Genomic DNA, 22,251 nt, shown 5'->3' with positions numbered 1-22,251 from the left:
GTGCTACGAGCTTGTAGGTCTGCTATTTTTGAAAAATCGAAGAGCGACTGACATAGAAGACATTTTTTTAATCTGATCTCAGGTCAGAATGAAAACTGTCAGGATGTAGAAGACATTTTTTTAATCTGATCTCAGGTCAGAATGGGTTAAGAGACTGCTGGACTTAAGCACAGTGCTACTTCACAACCACAGGAAGATATCAACACATCACATATTTATCGTAGTGTCTGCAGAACCTGCATGCTCAGGTTCTTACTCTTCTCAGATTAGGGTCTGCTGCTCTGAATAACTTGACAAAGCGTGTGCAAATGTTGACATTCTTGACATAGTCATTCAAGGTCCAGTGCTATATCCAAGCGTGGAAGTGCTGTCTGTAGTCTCTCTACAGTCTTATCTTTCTCTTTGATCCCAGGCAAATCGCTGAGAAAGAGATGCTCTAGATTCCTGTGGAGATGAACAGAAACATTTGATCACTACCTAGTATCTACAGCAAATCCGAATACATATGATCTCTAGTTGTTTCTTGTAATGAAAAGGCTGCACATTTCTTGTAGTTGGAGAGAATTAGTGAAATGTGTGGCAAATCTGCTTTCTTCACAAAATAATGTGTTCATAAAAGGTGTCTATCACATATAAATTTTTTCCAACCCAACTCCCTTGGGAAACTTTGTAACAGCTGCTGAAAGTTGGGGTACCATTAACAACCAATAAAAATAAAATTCCCAAAATGTCATTATGCTTAAGCCCACCTGAGTTGGTGCAAAGCGATAAGTCCTTTATCTGTCACATTTCCACAGGACACAATCTCCATTGTGCACAAACTGTCCTGCAGGTTCTCAATGGAGCTCAGCCTCTCTAGGCATGCATCCTCAATGTACATGCACTTGTTGAACTTGACTTCTTCCAAGTGTTTCAGGCCATCTAGAAAGATAACAGGAAACATTTGATTAATTAAATGAGCTTACAAATCTAAAACAAAAGGGCCCAATTAACTTTGTTATTAAAAGCATTTATATTTAAATTGAAAATGAACAAAAATAGAATTGGACTCAGAATTAATTGGCATACACAGTGTACAGACTACTGTACAATAACTCAAGTCTTAGCTTTGTCAAAACTGAGCATTTTGGGGACTAAATCTGTGGCTAACCGGGTCACAGACAGTGCAGTGTCTCTGTTTCTATCCAGTGTAAGACACTCCTGTCATAGATTCAGCTGATTAAATGACACCCTTGTCCGTGTCATTTAGTGTCATTTGTCTAGACTAAAGCAGTTGGATCTTTGCCAAAACAGAGCATCCTGAGGAGTCTAGTTCCAGAAAAAAGCTTTTTGAGGAAAGTGGCAAAGAGATCATATAGAATAGATTCGAATACGTTAATGGAAACAATTACAATCATATTAAAATCTAAATGGATTAAACGCAAAAATCTGAAGCTTGTTTACATTGTGGTACCGTAGTGTACATCATAAGACATACATCAGACTATACACACAAACAATGTTCACAGGCAGAGACAGGCAGGTCTCTTTTGGTGTAATCTTTGCCACTGGGTTCCCAGATTGCTTTTAGTGTAAAAACCCTGTCCCTTGGCCTGGCTGCCCTTGTCTAACTCAAGGCAAGAACCCATATGAAAAGGGGGTAGGGGGAGAAATCTCACTGACTGTTGTACTTGTAAAACGGGTCACAGGATCTCTGTAGTGTAGACTGACCTAAATAATCAAACCCCTTGTACATGATGCAGGATTCTGTGGCGTCAATTGCCTGGATCTTATAACGGCCCATAGGGCCAGTGGGCAGACCATTGTAGTCATGCTGGAAGCGATCAAATCCCTGGAACTTCACTTTGGCCCCGCATCTCAGGAGCCACTCCGAGGCAGCTCTGTCTGGACCAACAGCTTTGATTCTCTCGTGATCTACCCTGTAGACATAACATCACAGAGATTAGTTAAGTCGAATCAGAATTGTAATCACAAGTGACAAGTTAAAGTGCAAAAGTAGCAAAGACACAAAGTGACATGTACATTTCTCAAATTATAAAACAGATTATTGAGACATTGAACATGAAAACAAGAGTTGGCTTCTAAACAGCTCAAAAATAATTATTTAAGTATGTATTGTGACGATCCTTTGTAGCCCTGAAACATTAAGTACGAGCGTCATGTGAACCATCATCCACGGCTAGATCTAGCCCAAACAGTCATCTGTAATGACCTTAAATGTTTGGGCTAGGCTAGATCCTTTGTAGCTTTTTTCCTATTCATCCATATCTTCCATAAGACTTAATGCAGCTACAGAATCTAATCCTGAGGATATCAGTCCGATTAAATAATACATATTATGTATTATTTAATCGGACTGATATCCTCAGGACATAATTGGTTGCTTTTGTTGATGAGCCGAAATCTCAATGATCTCATGCATGCTTCATTGCTTGTGGAGTGTGGACATATCTTGTAGTAGGAGATTAGATTAGTTGAAATGATTAATTGATTCCTCACTTGTTGAAAACCGCGTTGAGCCATCCCCAGAACTGTCTGCTGCTCGCGTTCTTCTGAGACAGAGCAATCCGTGCTGCATTTGATAAAAGCCTCATATCTTCAATTCTGGGAGCAAAGAAAATGGACCAGGAATAAACATTTTAGGTTTGTACTTGCAAAACAATGTCCAAGTTGATCAGTACTACTTTTAAGTGCCGTACCAGTGCAGGTGGTAACCTCACCTGACACCTGACCAGAGTAAAATCCCACTTGCCCTCCACCAGTATGTGTGGTGTGTTGTGTTTACATTAGGGTCGCGTCCATTGCTTTGACCACTGTTGCCAGATTGTGTGAGAGAAATAAGCAACCAGGTCCATGGAAACAAGCCCAAAAGTAGCCTGACTGGGGCTTGCTATTTAGTCTGATCTACTCAATAGTTATTGACAAAATGTGGAATATTATTTGAAACATTTTAACAACGGGGTAAGGGGTTCCTGGCACAACATATTTTTAGATGTAGGGTCTTTTAGTAGGACAAATACATTAATATGGAAAATATGTGACATTATGAAACAACATTATGAAACAAGCCCAAAGTAAGCAACTACACTTTAGAAACAAGCCCCCAAAAAACGCCGCAACCTTAGAGTATATATTAATATATACTATATATAGACCGCAACTATACCAATATTTACATACAAGCAACTTTACAGAAAACAAGCACAAGTCGCTTATAATAAGCGGACATGGCAACACTGGCTTTGACTATGCTTTGACGTCGTTACGCATGAAAACGTGCTGTGGTATTGGTTCGAATGCCGACGTGGAGGCGGAATCAATGCTGAGAATTTGACAAGCAAGAGAAACAAGACAACTAGACAAGAGTGGGACATGCAATGCAAATACAATGTCATGTAGAATGACACATGCGGTCTAAAGTTGTTATTCAGTCTAATTGAACATGATTCAGGCATCACTTGCAGCTGTTTTGGCACAAGTACAGCCAAAGCTGCCGATCAACATTACTGCAATAAGATACCTCCACAGGTAAGTCGTGTATGATCTGTATCGTTATTCGTTACAGAGAGGAGGAAGTATGTCTGACAGTAATGTGCTACTTCAGCTGTATACTATGAAGGAAGTGAGGTGAGGTTTCTGCCTGGAATATACATCATATACATTATGTTATCATATTTTCTCTCCACATTTGTGATAAGGCTTAAAGCTGCCTGCTATAAGCAATAATATGTCAAATTTGTATCTTATTTCAAACAGTGTTTTTTGGACGTATAGGGCCTTAGTCCTACTCCTCCTCCCAGCCCAAATCACACCTTGGAAAGCATGAGTGTCTATTTCAAACAAAGTGTTTTTTGACTGGGGGGGGTCATATTTTGACTGTCATCATTTGTATCAGGATGTATTAGGATGTTGATATTCATTCATCAGCCAACACTCCCCACTCACAGGTAGTACCCCCCCCCCCCCCCCCCCTGCTACTGAAAATGTCTGACTAGCCGAAATTATTTCGGAGTAAAACACTCCCCAAAAAATGTAGTCTCTGTGACACATCTAGGGGCCACAATCTGCATTCAAAGATGTTCCTAGAAGCTTGTCATTGGTCGAAAAGAAACTGACCAATGACCAATCCGGAAGTAGACATGCAAATCGACCAATGACAAAGCTAGGAAAATCTTTGAATGCAGTTGTGGACCCTACATTTGTCGACTACATTTTTTGGGGAGCATTTTTGCTATTGCTGGCTGTCTGAATACCAAAAAGAAAAGAAAATTAAAATCTTTAATATGATTGCCACCCTGTTCTCTTTAACAATGGTTAGTTGTTGATCACAGTCTTGCATACATTAATAAGGACAGTTTTTCCTTGGGAGGAGTTGCATAACCTGACAGATAGCATTTGCATGTTATTCAATTTTTTTGGCTTCCTTCCCAAACAAAATAACCTTTGGATCTAGTTCAAGTATTTGTACTTTGACTCAATGGATGTTACCAAAACAGGTTACCCACTACGCTTCTTACCTAATAATTACCTTTCCTGGCTTTGGCCTGGGTTGGCTTACATATTGTCAGTTTGCTTGCCACTAGTTCCGGGTGCCTGATGCAGTGCCCTAGCTGCAATTTGCAACACTAGATTTGTTTTTATAATGGGATGAATCTAGAGTTGCAATACCCTCTATAAAATGGCTCAAGGCTCTATTGCTGATTACTTAGGTTAGGACCCGCCGCAGTGGTGTCCGGTTAGAACTTAAACCAGGATGCTTTGACTTCTCCTTATCCCTGAAGCTGACCCTTGTTATATATTCTCCGCCTATGCTTGTCACGATGACTAAGCCAGTTAGATCTATCCATATATGATTCTATCTGATATCAACACTAGGTCGGCTCGGGCCAAATATAGGGATTGTCATACTAGACATGTCATATGTCATATAGCCCAACGTCCTAGTCGGATATCCCCAAATATGGGGACTAAATATCCAATGAGCAACTACTCAGATCTAGAAGTGAGAGTCTTCGTTATTTGGCCACCGTGGCCAAATAATGGGCACGGTGGCGCAGTCGGTAGTGCCGCTCGGGACGCTGTGGGTGCTGCTGGCGTGTCCTCTCCTCCGCATCATCAGTGCCCATACCCCATACCCGAGGCGGGGTTGGCAAAAAGGGCCTTTCTGTGTGGAGTTTGCATGTTCTCCCCGTGTCCCCTAGGGTAGGTACCCTCACAAAAACATGCAGTAATCCTGGTCTCTAAACTGCCTCCCCCTGGCCAGCTGGGGCACCTGATGGAGGGGAAAGGAACTGGTTGGAATAACATGTTCCTTTCACTCACTACGTCCAACCAGGGAAACTCCCCCCTGTCAGGTGTAAAGGAGCGACTTGGACAACTCATGCATGAAGGAAGCATGAGTTCAAGTCCGTTCCTCTCCCCAGGTTGGCGAAGGGTGTGTAGAGCCCAGGATCACATTAGATAATTGACACAGGGGTGAAAATGGGTTACAAAATCGTGGGATATAAAAATTTAGAATAAAAGAAAAATAATAATAATTCAGATTATTTCAAAGAATTGTGATTATGTAATAATTGTGACAGGCTTACCTGTGGAGTCAACATCAGCACTATGGTAGTGTTGCATGACTATGTAGTATGGTGAGCAAGAGGTTTGCATACGATAACTGCCCCTTACCTCAAATATAATTCACTGGAAATGTTCTGTGGTATCCTCTCTGAAATCCATATGGCATACTTTTTTTTGGCATACTATAACTGCCCACTACCTCAAATATAATTCACTGGACATTTGCTGTGGTTTCATTCTCTCCAGGAAGACAGCTTTGAATATACCTACATATCCTCAGATACACTTTTGGTGATAGAGATCAATATCTCTGGGGCAAGCAGCAACAACAGCAACAAAAAGGACACACAGATGCAAGTTAGCCATCAAAATATATCTGTCACAATTTAGGCTTAGTACTTTTGGACATTGTGCTTTAATAGTTGACCGAAGTCTCTTTAATACTGACATATCTTGATCATTGATACATGTATTTAAATTTTTATATAATTATCAGCATACTGTTATTAATGTATATGAATAACCTGGCAGTGGTACTTAGCTGATGTTTTGGAATTTTAAAGAGTTTTATTCAGTAACACAGGTCTATGGTGCACTCTGTCATCTTAAACTGGAACAGCAGTTGCAGCCCTATCCTCACATTAGATTTATGTTTGTTTTATCGTGCAGCTCATATGATGTGGCTGTGGTGGGCGCTGGCATCGTGGGTCTGGCTACAGCGAGAGAGCTCCTCCTCCGACACCCAACACTCAACTTTGTTTTGCTGGAGAAGGAAAAGGAACTTTGTAAGTTGCAATTCAGAGGAGTGTATTGTTGGAAAGGAGGTGAAGGCTAAGATGGTCTTATTCATAAACACATACAACTCAGCTGTATTTGGCAAAAGAATGTCAATTATTATACAAAGGTTGGGGAATTTACTCATTTAATATTTGTATTTGCTGTTTTGGTTTCTTTTTGAGAGTCCAACATTGTCTCTGATTTGCACTGGGCGTTACAGGAGCCAACCGTTGGCCCTAAGCTATTTGTTTGTTTCACTATGGTTGTTTGTTAACGTGGTTGTTAAATTGTTACTATGGTTGTTTGTTAATGTGGTTGTTAAATTGTTACTATGGTTGTTTGTTAATGTGGTTGTTAAATTGTTTTATTTTTTAATTGGAACAGTCTGTAATGTTGAGTGCCATCATTATGATAATAATTACGATTATCATCACACACTGTAGTTTCTCCGGGCCATTTATGACTTCTCTATCTAATCTTCAGCCTTTCACCAAAGTGGGCACAACAGCGGGGTCATTCACAGCGGCATCTACTACACACCAGGCTCCCTGAAGGCCCGTCTGTGTGTGCGAGGGGCCACCTTGGCCTACGAGTACTGTGAGAAGAAAGGTCTCCCTTACAAGAGATGTGGAAAGGTCAGCCATGGTGATTTAACAAAATGAGACAAGCTGTGTGCAATGCAAGGTGTTTGCTTTGGATGCTATAATGTTTTATAAGAGATGAGCTAACAGTAGAATGTCAAACTTTGACACTGTATGCAGTGCAGTCAAAGTTAGTGCTATTATTAAATGTTTGTGTATATTCCAGCTTATTGTTGCAGTAGAGCAGGAGGAGATACCCAGACTCAAAGCTCTGTATGAGCGAGGCATGAAGAACAACGTGCGAGACCTTAGCATCATTGGTGCCAAAGAAATCAGAGAACGAGAGCCATACTGTAGGGTAAGACTCTCAGAGACGCACCCATATACCATATACCCATGTATAAGCCAGGCACAAGAAATACCGGTATTTATATAAATGCTCAATAAAATGTATCCCTGCAGGGTATAATGGCTTTGGATTCACCCTACACTGGCATTGTGGACTGGAGAATGGTCGCACTACAATACGGCAAGGACTTTGAAGAAGCCGGTGGGACTGTGGTGACTGAGTATGAGGTCAATGACATCGCCATGGTCAGTGAGAGTCCAGCTGGAAGTGACGAAGGTAATGGTAGTCCTTCACTATATTTTAATTTACTGTACCATAAATCTGAGATGTATGGTATGGTACAGTACAGTACTTCCTTATACTTCACAGAATGCAACAATTCATATTTCATTATCTAAATCATGTTGCCTGTATAAGCCTCTATGTTGTATATTGCACTATATATATATATATATATATATATATATATATATATATATATATTCTTAATACTATTATGTCGCAAAAATAATAATAATAATAATTTGTATGTATCTTGTTTATCAAATTACAGGAGTTAAATATCCAATAGCCATCAGAGACAAAAAGGTAAGTTGTGTCTGTCTGTCTGTCTGTAGGCTCATACATACTCCAGTTTTTGGTGATAGGTTATCACCGTTTTAGGTGATAGCTTATCACCTAAAACGATGATAAGAGTTGAGGCCATCATACTCGCGGTGATGTCCTTAAGGATTGACCCCGCCTCCCTGTGGTTTACCCAACTTCTAGACCAATCAGTGAACGGGGTGATAGCTCCAGAGTGAAAAGACTTGTCTGATAGTAAAAACAGAGAGATGGGTCTGTGTCCGTGGTGATAGCTGATCATCACCGCGACTGACGTAATGGTGTAGTTTTCCAACCCTTTAAAAACTACACCGCGGTGATAACCTATCACCAAAAACTGGAGTATGTATGAGCCTTGTCTGTCTGTCTGTCTGTGTACATGCTTGTGTTTGAGCATACGTGAGCACATTTTGTGAAAATAGACGAGATATGTGCTTAAGATGTCTATCTGAAGATCCTAATTCAAACTCTTGCATTGTTTACATTGTTTACATTGTTTGCATTGCTGCTTGCGTGGTTCTATCATTATAGGGGAATGAGGTGAGGTGCCGCTATGTCCTGACCTGCGGCGGCCTCTATTCAGACCGCCTATCCCAAATGTCTGGATGCAGTCCAGAGCCAAGGATCGTTCCCTTTAGAGGAGACTATTTGGTCCTGAAGCCAGAGAAGCACTATCTTGTCAAGGGAAATATCTACCCTGTAAGTCTTCACTAACTCTCAACTTGTAAAGCAAAGAAACATACAGGTATAAACATACACAATAATGTTCTCGCATTATTACATTATTATTATTATATTATCTCTGTATTATTACATAAATATCACAGATTTGATTGACATAAGGTTACAGTTTTTTCTATTCCAACTCAAATGTTTTGCAGGTCCCTGATCCTCGTTTCCCGTTTCTTGGAGTTCACTTCACCCCACGAATGAATGGCAGTGTCTGGCTGGGTCCTAATGCTGTCCTTGCCTTCAAAAGAGAGGGCTACAATGTGTTTGACTTTAACCTCAGAGACTTTGGAGATGCACTATTATTCAGGTACAGTATCGAGGAAGCTGATACTCATCACCTGTTACTGTTCTCATTTCCACACATTATATGAATGAAACTGTATGAATGACTGTTACTAACTGTATTGCTGTATGCATGTGACAAATAACATTTAAGCTGAAACAAAATAACGGTTTAACTTATGTTTGTGTTTTGTGACTCATACATTCTATACAGGGGCCTCCAGAAGCTGGTAATGAAGAACATGACATATGGGCTTGGAGAGATGTATAGAGGGATCTTCATTGGTGCTCAGGTCAAACTCCTGCAGAAGTACATCCCTGAAATATCACTGAGTGATGTACTCAGGTAAAGCAAAGCATTGACATAGTCACTGTCGGGTGGAACCCTTATATGTCCATCACTTTTCAGGAAATGGCAAATATATAGGTTCTTCTTCAGACACTGGTAGATTGGCTTAGTTTAACAAAACATCTGGAGGTGTCCAGTTAATTATCCCACTGGCAGGTTTATTGGTTTGCTGTCCATTTTCACAGCACAGTTGCTTGGTTCTCTTTCCCAGGGGTCCTGCAGGGGTTCGAGCTCAAGCTCTCGACCGTGATGGAAACCTAGTTGACGACTTTGTGTTTGATGGTGGTGCAGGAGACGTAGGCAGCCGGGTACTCCACGTACGAAACGCACCTTCACCTGCAGCCACCTCCTCCCTGGCCATCGCTGAATTGATCGCAGATGAGGTGGAGAGCCGTTTCTCACTGTAAAAGATTCCTATTAATTACCAAAAGACAGTGGTCACCAAGTGAAGCTTCAGAGCTGTACGGAGGTATTGCTACAGTACTTTCAGTATATCTCGTCCGAGAGCACACATCTGACATTTTCATTACCATCAGGTCAATCCTTAGCTGTTTGTAGAGGTACAAAGTAATAAAGTATTTTTTTTACTCAATTGTATTATTATTTACCGTTTTGAGGTAACTTTACTTTTTGAATGGCTTTGTTTTTATACCACTACATTTGAATTCTAATTTACTCCAATTACAAGTTAGGTACTTTAGCTAAAAACTATAACATTCAAAATGTGTACAACAATAAACATAGCAATGCAAGCAAATGTTGTAAGTCATGACAAGATCACCGACAGTCAGAGTTGTATCTAATATGTAAGCAAAAGAGGGCTTTTTTAACAAGCACATTATGTTGCACTTTAGTTACATGACGATTTATCAATCCTAAATCTCTGTCTTGCATTTCTAGTTCAAGGATTTGTATTTTTATTTTATTGTTGTATGAATAGTTAACACTAGAGGGAAACATTTATGGGAAAATGATCCTCAGTGTACTGTTACTGTATGGTACTGAAAGGTTGTATCAACTACACCTTTTGAATAGATTAAAGCTCAATATCTTAGTTTAAATGATTTCATGTGTCAAAGCAAGAGAACATCTGGTTGGATGAGAGATCCAATGTTTATAACCAGATATCAGAATTCTTGTTCTAGAAGATCACTTAAGTAATAAGTGATGCTTCTAGAATAAGAATTCTGCTGTTTTATAGTTTGATCCTTATGACTAGTTAATTACGTTTTAGCGTGATTATTACGCAGCCTGAACTGTGCTATACTTTATATTGTGGAAAATAAAATACAAAAAAAGTGTGCAATGCTTTTGGCATAAGTGATAGAATATATATTTTTAATGAATGTATTTTTTTAAATATTTAAAAAAATCTATTATGGATTTTGTTGGCAATCTGTTGGCTATTTCATTCGGCATAGACTTTAACAAATTTCCATTTTGGTAAATTATTTCCCGGATCAAAGCACCTTTATGTCCACAAGGAGGCGGACACACGCACGCACGCACACACACACACACACACACACACACACACAGGAACACTTGTGAGAACGAAACATGAATAAATACTTAAAGTATGCATTGTTATCATGTTTGATGTTGTTCAACCATTATTTGTCTTGTATATTGAGCATTTCTGAAAATACACTTGATACGGTATGCAGTATTTGGCCTTATGTCTGGCATAATGTGTATCTACTCGTAAAATGGTTTTGTTAAAGGCCCAATGAGTCATTATGTTTGTATATTGTATTTTTGTGTGTTCAATAAAATGTGAAATGACGCAGATGCGCAGCGTGCGTGACAGCAGCTGGATGGGTGCGTGATCGACCAGAACCTGTGGTAACGTTTTGCCTTTACTTTGATATCAGGCATTTTATTTGTGCCATAGCCATCTTTTTAATTTGATTTAATTCAAATCATATATATATTTTTTCAACTTACTGGAGGTCGAACCCTTGCTAGTGTCTAACACGTCCTCGTCTTGAGGTTTGTTCAGGCTCATTCACTTGAGGTGATGTTCAAATAATGTTCAATATAATTACATTAAATTATACTAGAGGGAGAGAGCTCCTGGCCTGTATCTATAATTTCTAATGACCACTACATTTATGTAAACTACCTATTACCTACCTACGCATTACCTACTACTTAACCTCGCCTCACCAGGCTACCTACTACTAGGTAGGCAATGCGGAACAACACTATTCTTTTAGACGTACATGGAGTAAGACCTGCCTATGGCACTAGACCTGGCAAAAACATACCCTATGCTAGCAACCAGGGCAAGGGGAGGAAGGCCATCAGACAGAGTTGGTACGAACATCATCGCACTTGAGAAACTACACCAAGGGGGGAAAAAACATCTCGGAAACTCCTTTTTTCCTGCGCCTTTGCGCATAGATATGCCCCAGACTGGTCGAATCTGTGTGGATTTATGTCGGATTGCGCGATTGACCGCTGCCGGAAAAAGATGACTGCGTTTGAAGTAAACAGCAGGAGGAGAAAGTGTGCCTTGTTTGGAGTTGAATGGGTCGTGTGCCACAACAACATAACTCTGAGTGCATCGAGGCCGACGGCAGCCTGGAGCAGCAGTTAGCCAGCTAACGTTAGCCTGCTAACGTTACAGGTGCTAGCCAACACGTTAGCCGACGCTAACTCCATTAGATGCTTGTGTATAATCGGGGCACTGGTTAACTTACTGTCGCCTGTTGCGGGGTCACTTTGCCGGGAACGTTTGTTGACATAACGCCAAGCACCCCCATCATAATCATCACCACCACACATAGCAGCGTTGTTGTTAGCTAGCCCCGTTTAGCTCGCTGCTGCTGCTGGCGCTGTGTTTACAGCAGCAGGCTAGCCTTCACTAGCCGCCAATGCTAGCGAGTTAACTCAATAACATGTGCTTATTCTCATGGAGTGGTTAGCTTTCTAGTCAACCTTACTCGACCCCCGAGCTTGGCGTGTGCTGCAGTAACACTGTCCGTATTTGCGAAGCGAGCTGGTTGACTTTTCACCGCACCAGGACCGACCCACCCACAGAGACTATCCGGGGCCGATGCTGACTGTTCAGCCCGGACCACGGCAACGTAAGGAGCCGCCACAGCCATGCAGCCGCAGCAGATCTATGACTTTTCAAGTGACGAGAACAGTCACAAATGGCGAGGCCTCTTCGTGCAAGCTTTACGAAAGGTAATGTATATGTTTTAAGTCATTATGCTATATGCTGTCACGCTAGCATTCGTCAAATCTTCGTCGAGCGCCGTGTCATCTTTTTTTATTACATGTTTTCTTCTAATGGTGAATGAATGGTTTCACCGGTGGTTCTCCTTGAACACTGTGCACATACATTATTACATAACACAAACGTCTATCACTGAGCATATGTTTCTAACAATCCAATGCCATCAGATCATCTGACAAGACCCAAAGACACAAAGTCTGCCCAAGAAGTCCTTGACGACAGCGGGTCTTTGCCTGTCTTAATGTTGCTGTCCGTTTCTGCTCTGTGGCATTCTTTTTTTTTTGTCTGTTATTTGAATAGTGTCTCGCCCAGCTTCCCCTCTAATGGTTATTTTTTCCCATGTGTATTTGAGGAAGTAGGTTAGTTTTAACCAGTTTGTACAGCGCCTTGAACTACTGACTATGTTTCATAATTGCTCAGCAGACAGTTGGCTGCTGGTGTGACTCCTGTCTTTTTCACAAGTTACGGGACATCAAGATGACACCTCCCACTTTAAAGTACCAATGATAAGTTCCTAATGTAAATGTTTCTCCTTCCTTGTAAGAGCAGACGTGTGTGTGTGTGTGGTCTATGTGGTATATGACAGTATATGGCTGCTGTATTCCTTAGTTTGTAAATTGTAAGATCAGGCGCGTGTGTGTGTGTAGCCTATGCCCTATGGTATATGTATGATAGTATATGGCTGCTGTATACGGAACCAGTGAATAGCTCACAGCCTTGCAGATCAGAAAACTACTGCTGCTGTTTAATTGTGGAACCATTTTAGATTTCCTTATTTTAAGTTGTGGAAACTTGATTTCTCTAAAACCTAATCCAAGTTGGGAAAACATCATCAGTATCTACTGTTGGCCAATGGCCATGGATGGAGGATATCCCATATCAATTCTGTTTTGACTCTCTCCTATTTCTCACATCACCTTGGTTTACCCCTGTCACCAGGTGACTTTTATTTTTCCTTCTGTCTCTCGTCTCCTGACCTGCTTGACTGCATGTCTCAGTCCTTTTCAAACTGGTCACCTACAGACTCCTAACCGAAGAGAGCCCTATTTGATATGTTTTTTTTGTATCACATTTATTTGCCCCCTCTTAACAGACCCAAATCATGTTTGATCTTGGAGGATGCCTCAAACTGCTCATTGCCCTGCTAAAATGTCAGTGAATAAACAAATCCATACAATCCTGAGGAGACCCACACATTATTGCCATGTAAAGGAGACAGACAGGCAGACTTCCAAACCTTTTGGAAAGGTTTTATTGGTTTCTCTATTTGTGTAAGAATTGTATGCCTTGTCCTGCTGTAGCTGGGGCTTTTAAGAGGTACTCATGGTGGGTAAAGAGAGTGACATGGGTTTTAAGTGGCAGCGCTTTGTCGGCAGTGCACAGTGGAGAGGACATTTTCAAGCTGGGATATGCATTGGCTGTGGTACGACTGGGCATATCTGAACCCTGGCAAAAATTATTTAATTTATATTGTTGAAATAATTGAAGCTACTGAGCCACAGCAGTTTTTCAGACCATTAAAAAACATCATCGTCTATGAATTCAACAGTATAACAGTAACAGTGTAATTTTCTGCTTATTTTGTCCATAATGATATTTGCATAACTTGTCCAATGTGTAGTACGGTTGTACCACAGGAAGCTGGTGTCTTATGTGTCAGTAATGGCACACAATGTAGAGTACCCTACAGTTAAATGATTCAATGCCATGGTTATTGCAAGCTAACTTTGAAAATTAAATAATGTTGTGAACATGTGATTGAGGAGGGTTAATCAAAAAGTGCATAGGGAGGGAAGCATACCACATGATAAGCTTTGTTGCGAACTTGCGACCTAGCACTGCACAAGCAACAATAGTTTTTACTTTCATCCATAGCGCGGTAGAGATTGTGTGGTGATGAATCAGGTGAAACTGTGAGAGCAGGTGTTGGGCCTCGGTTTCATTGTCTCAACTTGTTACACAACCGCCTGAGGGGAAAGCCTGTCGAGAGATTGACGCAAGAGAGGTTTGTTATGGTTGTGACTGACTGTGACTCGCTGTTTTTCACAGCTGTCTACACAGGGGGGTTTCCTTGTCAGAGGCTGCCAATCTGCCATGTCGGATGATTTGACTCCACCCCTTGTCAAAGGTGACCATGTTGGATGACTTCACTCCACCCCCTGCGTATCTAGGCCGGGTGGCATGTTCCAAAGTTCACAAGACCCATTCCCTCCTTTTACCAGCTATCAAGATTTTTAGAACTAAATTGGACACCAGAAGGATGGTTATCTGATAGTGATAGAAAGAGTGAACAACCTTAATGAAAATCATTTGGTAATCACCCACACTTGCTTAGAATAGTTTGCACAAGTCTTGATTGTAATGAGCCCAACATTGTCACATTTTCTCTGAACTTGAAAATTCTACCTCCAGATGATAAATGGTTTAATCCATTGAAATAAGACTTGTGAATAGCCTCAAGGAAAGATTTGTGAACAATAATTCTTCATGTGTTATGTGCACTACTAGCCACTTTATCCTTTAATATACCACAGTTAAAGATCCTCTCTTAAAATACAAAACATATTTGAGCCATATTCTGAAAAATAAAGAGATTTCTAGAAACCACGTAGCCAGTGAACTTGACTTTCCTGGCCCCCCCTCTCTCTCTCTCTCTCTCTCGTTCATGTTCCCTGTAACATTTTGCCGTGGAGGGTAGTGCACCCGTGTCTATCTCATGGCTATTCCTATTCCTGATGGCCGCGGCTCGTGCCCAGTGCTATGCGAGAGCATTATTCAGCCGCTGACATTCTGCTGTTAATGATAACTGTGCATTCTCCGGGTCTGACGTTTCACTGGCACTGTGAGAGAAGCCAAGGGCATGCTGGGTAGGTACAGTTTCATTCTGTTGCCAGCCATGTCGAACTGGTGGAGGGTGATGCTGAGTTTGCAGTGCTCCACTGACCATTAAGTGTTGAGATTGGCCTCCGTCCTGTCCACATGGAGAAGTAGTAGTTAGGGAGTGATTTGGTTCAATTCATTGTTTGAAGCACAGTATGGATACTCTGTCGGTACAGATTAACAGTTATATAGCTCATTTATGACTGAGTGTGACATAGTGAAATTCCTGCTTAGTAGCATTCAATGGGATGTGGAGTAAAATTGAAGATGCAGCTGGTACATTTTTGGGCACCATGGCAGGACAACTTGGTGGCAAAGAGGAAGCTTGAGCAAAACATACAATAGATATTGTTATATAGTTTTATCCGTCTGGATCCAAAATGGAACAGTAAAGTCTGACATACTTCCACTTTAAGATACATGCCAACTGTTAAGAGCTGAGAGTACACTGTTGTGTACTGTAGATCACACCATTCCTTTAAAAGTGTAATTGGCTTTGTTGCCTCCACAACATGTGGCACAGTGTAGTAGTGGACCTCAACCCTGCTCACTTCTGTCCCACTTATCGGCCTAGAATTTAACCATGGCAGGCCCAGATCCCTCTTTTTCTGCTTTCCGTATTTCACCACTGCAGGTATATTATATATGTTTTCAAATGAGATGTAGGATTAGACGATGCTGTCAGTCATGCAACTGCGCCACCTCACCCCTGCCCGATATATTATAACTCTTAGCTGGGAAGCCATACATGGCGTAGGTAGGGCCAGATTTTTGAATGACACAATGAATGGATAATAAGTTTGTGACTCGCTCCGGTAAACATGAACAACTTGAATTCGTGAAAACTATGCACTGTGGACTAGTATCGATCTTTTGACCATTCGTTGCAGTGGTCAGTCTTTTTTCTTTTTTACACAGTGTATGTTTGTGCGGTCGGTGAACTTTTCTCTCCCTCCCTTTGTGCGGTATGCGTGTGTGTAGTGTACCGTCACTGTGTGGTACATGCACACACCTGTGCCAGTGATCACCCTCCCCTGTGCCAATATTGGCACCCGGGCCGTGATTAAGGATGCCTACCCCTGGCCTAAACTTTAATCTAATGTATTCTTGAATCTTAATTATTATAGTAGGGGTAACAGGGTAAGAAAGAAAGACACTATAATAAAGTGTTAATTTATGATTATCTGGTCTATTATTTGCTATTGTGACTTGTCCTTGTAAAAATGCCAGCATGGCTGTTTGGCTTTATAGTGACTTTGATTAACATACGGTACACATATTATGCAGGGATTGACACTAACTGTTGCCTGACTGCCCGTGGCAAGTAAATATAACATTAGGGCAGTGGTTTTCTTCCAGGTTGCCTGACGGGCAAGTGCATTCCGTCTTCATTAAATATTATTGGCTATAAGTATTCTTGAAGTACACTGTTCTTTTTTACAACTAGAAGTTTCATTCAATCTGTTTTTCAAAGTGACTGTTGCCACTCGCCAGTTACTGATATTAATTTGTTCTCCAACCGTACATTTGACCTATTATTTTATTATGGACTTTTAGGGCAAGTGGGCATGACCTTTGGTCAAGTAGAACTTGAGCTTTATTTGCCAGTGTGAACTTAGAGTTCTCAAATTCTGCCCAAACTCTAAGAATTGAGATCACCAATTCACCATTGTCACCCCAATAAATAAATGAATAAAATGCATTTTTGCACTAGTTACAATTAAAATTGTGTCTGAGATTCTTGCTGTCTAGAGTAGACAGGCTTTAAACGTTTTTGTCCAAGAACACCAGCCTATCGATATTTTTAGGCTTAAGCCTGGTTTATATTTCGTCATATGGCAGTGTTGTACTGTGAAAATTGCAGATCTTAAGTGTACATAATAATGTTGTAATAATGCAACATTATATAGTTGCGACTGCAAGAGGGCTGTGCTTGTTGTGCTTGTGTTTGTATCATTATTTCAATTCCCTTGTTTTCAACTGTCTTGATTGGACCGATATCTTTATCCAAGGGATGGCTTCTAATTGTAAAAAAAAAAAGAATCCCACGATTTTGCAACCCATGTAATCCTGGGCGCTACCCTCCCTCTGCCAACCTGGGGAGAGCAATGGACTGACCTCATGCCTCCTTCTAGTGGCAGGAGTCCAAGCCGCTTCTTTTCACCTGACTGGGGGGAAGTTTCCCATGTTGGACGTAGCGTGTGGAAGGAACATGTTATTCCAACCAGTTCCTTTCTCCTCCATCAGGCGCCCCGGCTGTCCAGGGGGAGGCAGTATAGAAGAGACAGGATGTTTTTTATGATGGTACCTACCTATGGGACATGGGGAGAACATGCCAACTCCACATAGAAGGACCCTTTTGCCAACCCTGCTTCTATTTTTGAGGGGCTATATACAGGTTTAAAGTTAGTTTTTCCTTAGAAACTGTAGTAGCCTATACTTTGTTTACGTTGCAATGCACTATAGGGCAATTTAGGTGTTTTTTCTCTCACTCTCCAACAAATAGCATAGCGATAGCGTGTCTGTTCAGCCTTTTTAGATTAGAGTTTGAGTCGTTTGGACGAGCGCAGCACAGGCGGAGACATTGCTGCTACATGGTGGTGGACTAGGACGAGCCTAAAACGAGATGCCGCCCGTGGCTAATATATTTCCTCTCAAGGACAGCGAGTGAGAACCGCAAGCACTGCAGACGAAAGATGCGCTCCTCAGGCTCCTGGCTGGTAGAGTACTACTGGTCAACCCGCAGGCAGCTGGTGTCTTCCCGGTTCTCACACACCAACAGCACCAAGCTCAGTCTTGTCCTAGTCCTCCACCATGCAGCAGCAATTAAACTCAACTCGACAAGTCAACGAGACGAGTGACGTCATACATGCACCAGACACTGTAGGATTAAAATATTACTACTTTTAAAGTGAAGAAGATGTTGCATGTGTTTTACATTTTAAAATGTAGTTACTAGTTATAGAGGTTGACATCTTAGATCGTCTTCGCCATAATAATCCATTCTATCCGTTTCTTTCAATCGCCTGTATCTCCTATTCCTTGTCCCAGATGGCATTTTTGGTCAAAACAACGTTTCTTTGATGACACAGAGCTGGCGATGTGGAGCTCTTCAGTGCCCCGGCATAGACCATATTGTAAACAAGTCGTCCTGGACCTGTTCAATTTATTAGGTTAAGCCCACTTCCGGAAGTCTGGAAATGTGGCTTTTAAAAATAAGAGCTCAAAAAATGCTGGCATGAATTAGATCCTAATTTTTCAATAAATGCTTAAGCGATTGTTAACGTTTTAAGATTTTCGTTCTCGTCGGCTAAACAGGGAGGAAACATTTTCCATGAGGTCTCACTGTTATCCAACATCGAGTATTGCACAACAGGCGCTCCTAGGCTGTGGAGCGATGCGACCGGTTTTACTAATAGAAAGGACGGTGAACTTCGTCCTGGGTGATTGGGGTGTTAACATGTTAAAAAAAAAGCTTTCTTTGATGTCATATTGTCATCATAGGATAGATGTAGGCCAATTTGACAGTGTAGAAACATAATTGCCTTCCTTGATGTATTAATGTGCATCAACGACCATCACCTGGGCACAGTCACAGACACACACAGCTCCCTCTGCAGGCTTCTACTACTGAAAGTGACTGCATAGAGTCATTTCTCTCCAAAATGATTAAAGCTCACATTTCATATCACACACACCATAATTCACTAGCCCCCCTTTAAAAAAGTGTTTTTTTTTTGGAAAATCGATTTATTTTATTAAATCGATATGTATATCGTTGGGATTAATATCGATGTACAATATATCGTTACATGCCTATGTATGGTACTTAAAGTGAATTGCAGCTCAGCAAATGTGAATTGATCCCAGTGTAACAATTATTGTCCCATCCCTACTTCTGTGCCCCTGCCTCAGGAGAAGTACTATACTAAGTGTTCAGAGTCTTCAGACATGGCTGGGAAATCATTTAATAACCTGTTGAATGCCGACCAATTTGATGACCTGGTCTGTTCTAAATTGGTTGTACTGAACCAAACACACTAATACGTAGGTGATTGACCCTATTTTGGTAGGTCCTAAACAATTTTCCTAAATCTAGGTGCTTACTCTAGCCACATTGGCTGGTAACCAACCATAACATTTAGGTCCAGATGTATTCCAGTACAAACAAATGTCAACAAAACATAGGAGACTGATGAACGTTTTTTCCAATTTATTTTTAAAAGCACAGGTTCAGTTTCCTATTATGAAAATCTTTTTCATTGGCATGAGCTTGTGCCTGGGCTAGAGTTCTCAAACTCTGCCCGAACCCGACCTGGCCCGATCGGTACCGACCCGACCTTTTCGGGCCGAACAGCTAATTTGTCGGGCCAAGCCTCGGGCTCGGTGATTTTCCGTGATTACATTTTTGTTTCATTTCTTTTAAGAATGTTATTATAATAAAAATGGCAATTATGTTATTTGTGTAATGTGTATACATGTATGTATACATATTACATGGAGGCGGGGGGCGCAGCGCACTGGCAATGGCATTTCAGCAGCACGCACATCAGAGAGAAGTGAACGGTGGTTATTGAGACTTGCTACCACTGGCTGGCCTCTGGTTTGCGCACCAAATGAGCTTCTAACCAGTTAACTTGCCATATGCTTAAATGTTTTATAAGATCAATCGGATTATCACACGATAGCTGAAGTGTCAGGTTTTCGTCATGTTGCACTGACTGAGCTTTCTCGTTAAACCCAGCTGGCTGCGATGAATAACCTAATCATTAATCAACGTCACCATTCACCAAACGATCCTTATACAGTAAGTGATGTAACTCTGTAAACGCTAAACGTAAGCTACAAGCAAGTGTATGATGACCACGCAATGTTACAGTCCACTGCAGGCTACAGGTTATTTGATTTCCAAAATGCTTAGTATTATTACCACCGGCACGCCTCGTTATATGTGCCCAAAATAACAGATCTGTAAGCTGTCGAGACACGCCATTATAGCCAAGTTGACAGTTGGTATAATAATATTGTCGCTCCGTTCGGGACTGTTGCACAACAGTGAATGCACTTTGCGAACGGGGACAATACTTGGACATAACTGCGTCATTTCAGAGAGAACTAAAGGGATCAGCTCCTATTCATCTTTACTCACCAGTCACCACCACTGTCTGGAATCCATTAGAATGATGGAAATGGAACATTAACAGCCTAACGTGAGTTACATAAATCATTTATTTCGGCGATAAGTCCGTTGAACTGCGTCCTCACTCTCACACTGAACGATGGCGCCGCCGCGCCGCCATTTAGCGGCGCCCTTTTTTTTGTTTTAGGTTTTTTTAGTCATGCTTTTTTTGGGCTTCGGGCTTAACATTATGATAATTTTTAGGGTCTGGCCGAGCCTCGGCCGACCAGTTAGGGTAGGTAGGGCCAGGCATAAACTTTTGGGCCCGTTGAGAACTCTAGCCTGGGAAATGTAGTTGCACTAGAATTTCGCGGGCGCTCCATCCCAGAGTTACTTTGCCACGCACTATGGGAAGAAGGAAATTGCAGGAGTTGACTCCACATGTAGTAACGGCGCGCATGTTGTAGTTGCATTCGTCCAAAGCAAACTTCAATTGAAATAAAATAAATGGTTTTTCATTTTCAGGTCATTAACGCTTTTCATGAGACAAAAATAAATCTAGAATGCAATTTATAGCCTATTATAAAATCCCAGGTTGATATAATACACAATCCTCTGTGATCACCAACTCACCAGAACATTTATTTGCATTACATTTCCACTCGCCCATATAAATAAAAAGCAAGATGGCTGCCGATTGTGAGACTGTGAAAGGTAGTGTGGGGGCGGGCCTGACGACATGTCCACAGCTTTTGGCGCGTTTCATTGGCTAGTTGGCGACCTGTTCACAGGTTTTGACGCTTTTCATTGGCTAGCAACTTCACAATTGTAATAATAGATAGTGTCTGCCTCTGACCGGTAGACAAACGGTTGATTTCCTGCTCTGGTGCAGATATTCGGTAAGAGTATGTCTGAGTAATCGCCCTGCCTCTCCCATCACCTACTTACAGTCCTGTCAACACTAGCCGACTCACTAGCCGTAGATAGAAGACAAGGCTGGACACAGGCAGGAGGGCTTGTTGGGTCAGGTCAGATTAGGGTCATGCGCTATGGATTGTCTGCCTGCCTTCACTCACTGCCTGAGTAAGTTAGTCACATGTCCATGGATGACTTTCTGTATGTGTCTTCTGCATGTTTTGGTCTTTGTGTGAGACAGTGTATGTTTCCTTTTTTGACTATGTGTTTTTGTCTGTGTGGTGTCTGTAGGCGTGTGTGCACATTTATGCATCCTTGTTTCATCTGTCTTAATTGGATGTCTGTGTTCATGTGGGTCTCTCTCTCTCTCTCTCTCTCTCTCTCTCTCTCTCTCTCTGTGTGTGTGTGTGTGTCAGTCAATGTTGCTCTCTGCTCCGTGGTTCCCCAGACAGTCTGGTTGTAAATGGCAGATGATGTCATTCCATGAATCACAAACAAGTGACACATGCTTGGCTATAATAATAACCCCTCCCCCACCTTACATACACACGCATACACACACCCCTACATTACCTGCAACCTGAGCCCCATGTACACAGCCAGGAAAGTAATCAATTGAATTAGAAATGTTAACCCTGTCGTAACACTGTCACCCCTCTCTATCACTCTGCTAATCTCGATGTGCAGTTACCCACCAGCACACAAGAACAGCACCTCACTGCACTCTGTTATCTAGCTTGTATCGTCTGTTGTATCGTCACTAGAAGCTCGACCTGCCTGTGGCGGGTCTACACCAGGAATCTGTGTCGCAGTGCAATCCGAGTGAGAGACACACTATCTGTGCCCATT

General features: G+C 41.5%; 3 protein-coding genes across 4 annotated transcripts in view; 2 read left to right on the top strand and 1 right to left on the bottom strand.

Annotated features, from left to right (window-relative positions):
• Positions 1-146: 146 nt before the first annotated feature.
• Positions 147-2,801, bottom strand: dmac2l (distal membrane arm assembly component 2 like). Of its 2 annotated transcripts, none has more exons than XM_080784655.1 (5): positions 2,721-2,801; positions 2,500-2,604; positions 1,711-1,919; positions 750-921; positions 147-444 (listed from the first exon to the last, which is right to left on the bottom strand). In XM_080784655.1, the coding sequence occupies exons 2-5, from the start codon at positions 2,592-2,594 to the stop codon at positions 330-332; spliced, it is 591 nt and encodes a 196-aa protein (XP_080640781.1). In that variant the 5' UTR covers positions 2,595-2,604; positions 2,721-2,801; the 3' UTR covers positions 147-329. The 2 variants fall into 2 exon arrangements, with proteins under 2 accessions (XP_080640781.1, XP_080640782.1); XM_080784656.1 differs by having other exon boundaries at positions 2,728-2,751.
• Positions 2,802-3,337: 536 nt separating this feature from the next.
• Positions 3,338-10,692, top strand: l2hgdh (L-2-hydroxyglutarate dehydrogenase). The gene is made up of 10 exons (XM_080784643.1): positions 3,338-3,528; positions 6,238-6,353; positions 6,829-6,980; positions 7,153-7,284; positions 7,389-7,551; positions 7,829-7,863; positions 8,410-8,577; positions 8,760-8,917; positions 9,107-9,238; positions 9,453-10,692. Exons 1-10 carry the CDS (start codon positions 3,443-3,445, stop codon positions 9,646-9,648), a joined length of 1,338 nt encoding a protein of 445 aa, XP_080640769.1. The 5' UTR covers positions 3,338-3,442; the 3' UTR covers positions 9,649-10,692.
• Positions 10,693-11,540: 848 nt separating this feature from the next.
• Positions 11,541-22,251, top strand: part of sos2 (son of sevenless homolog 2) — a 56,357-nt gene continuing 45,646 nt past the window's right edge. Inside the window, exon 1 of the mRNA XM_080784611.1 lies at positions 11,541-12,436. Coding sequence (XP_080640737.1) covers positions 12,353-12,436 — 84 coding nt within the window. The 5' untranslated portion in view covers positions 11,541-12,352. The remainder of the gene's footprint in view (positions 12,437-22,251) is intronic.

Source organism: Protomyctophum bolini (assembly GCF_963924005.1).
Source record: "Protomyctophum bolini genome assembly, chromosome: 15".
NCBI lineage: Eukaryota > Metazoa > Chordata > Actinopteri > Myctophiformes > Myctophidae > Protomyctophum > Protomyctophum bolini.
This window is presented reverse-complemented; position numbering and strand designations above follow the sequence as displayed.

What these genes read in the sequence shown, in the direction of transcription:
- dmac2l (XM_080784655.1), bottom strand. Translation starts at nt 2,594, where the DNA reads ATGAGGCTTTTATCAAATGCAGCACGGATTGCTCTGTCTCAGAAGAAC. An exon ending in CAAGGGGTTTGATTATTTAG is followed by an intron (nt 922 to 1,710) that starts GTCAGTCTACAC and finishes TTATCTTTCTAG; the next exon opens with ATGGCCTGAAACACTTGGAA. An exon ending in ATCGCTTTGCACCAACTCAG is followed by an intron (nt 445 to 749) that starts GTGGGCTTAAGC and finishes TCATCTCCACAG; the next exon opens with GAATCTAGAGCATCTCTTTC.
- l2hgdh (XM_080784643.1), top strand. Translation starts at nt 3,443, where the DNA reads ATGATTCAGGCATCACTTGCAGCTGTTTTGGCACAAGTACAGCCAAAG. An exon ending in GGAGAAGGAAAAGGAACTTT is followed by an intron (nt 6,354 to 6,828) that starts GTAAGTTGCAAT and finishes TCTAATCTTCAG; the next exon opens with CCTTTCACCAAAGTGGGCAC. An exon ending in CTTACAAGAGATGTGGAAAG is followed by an intron (nt 6,981 to 7,152) that starts GTCAGCCATGGT and finishes TGTATATTCCAG; the next exon opens with CTTATTGTTGCAGTAGAGCA.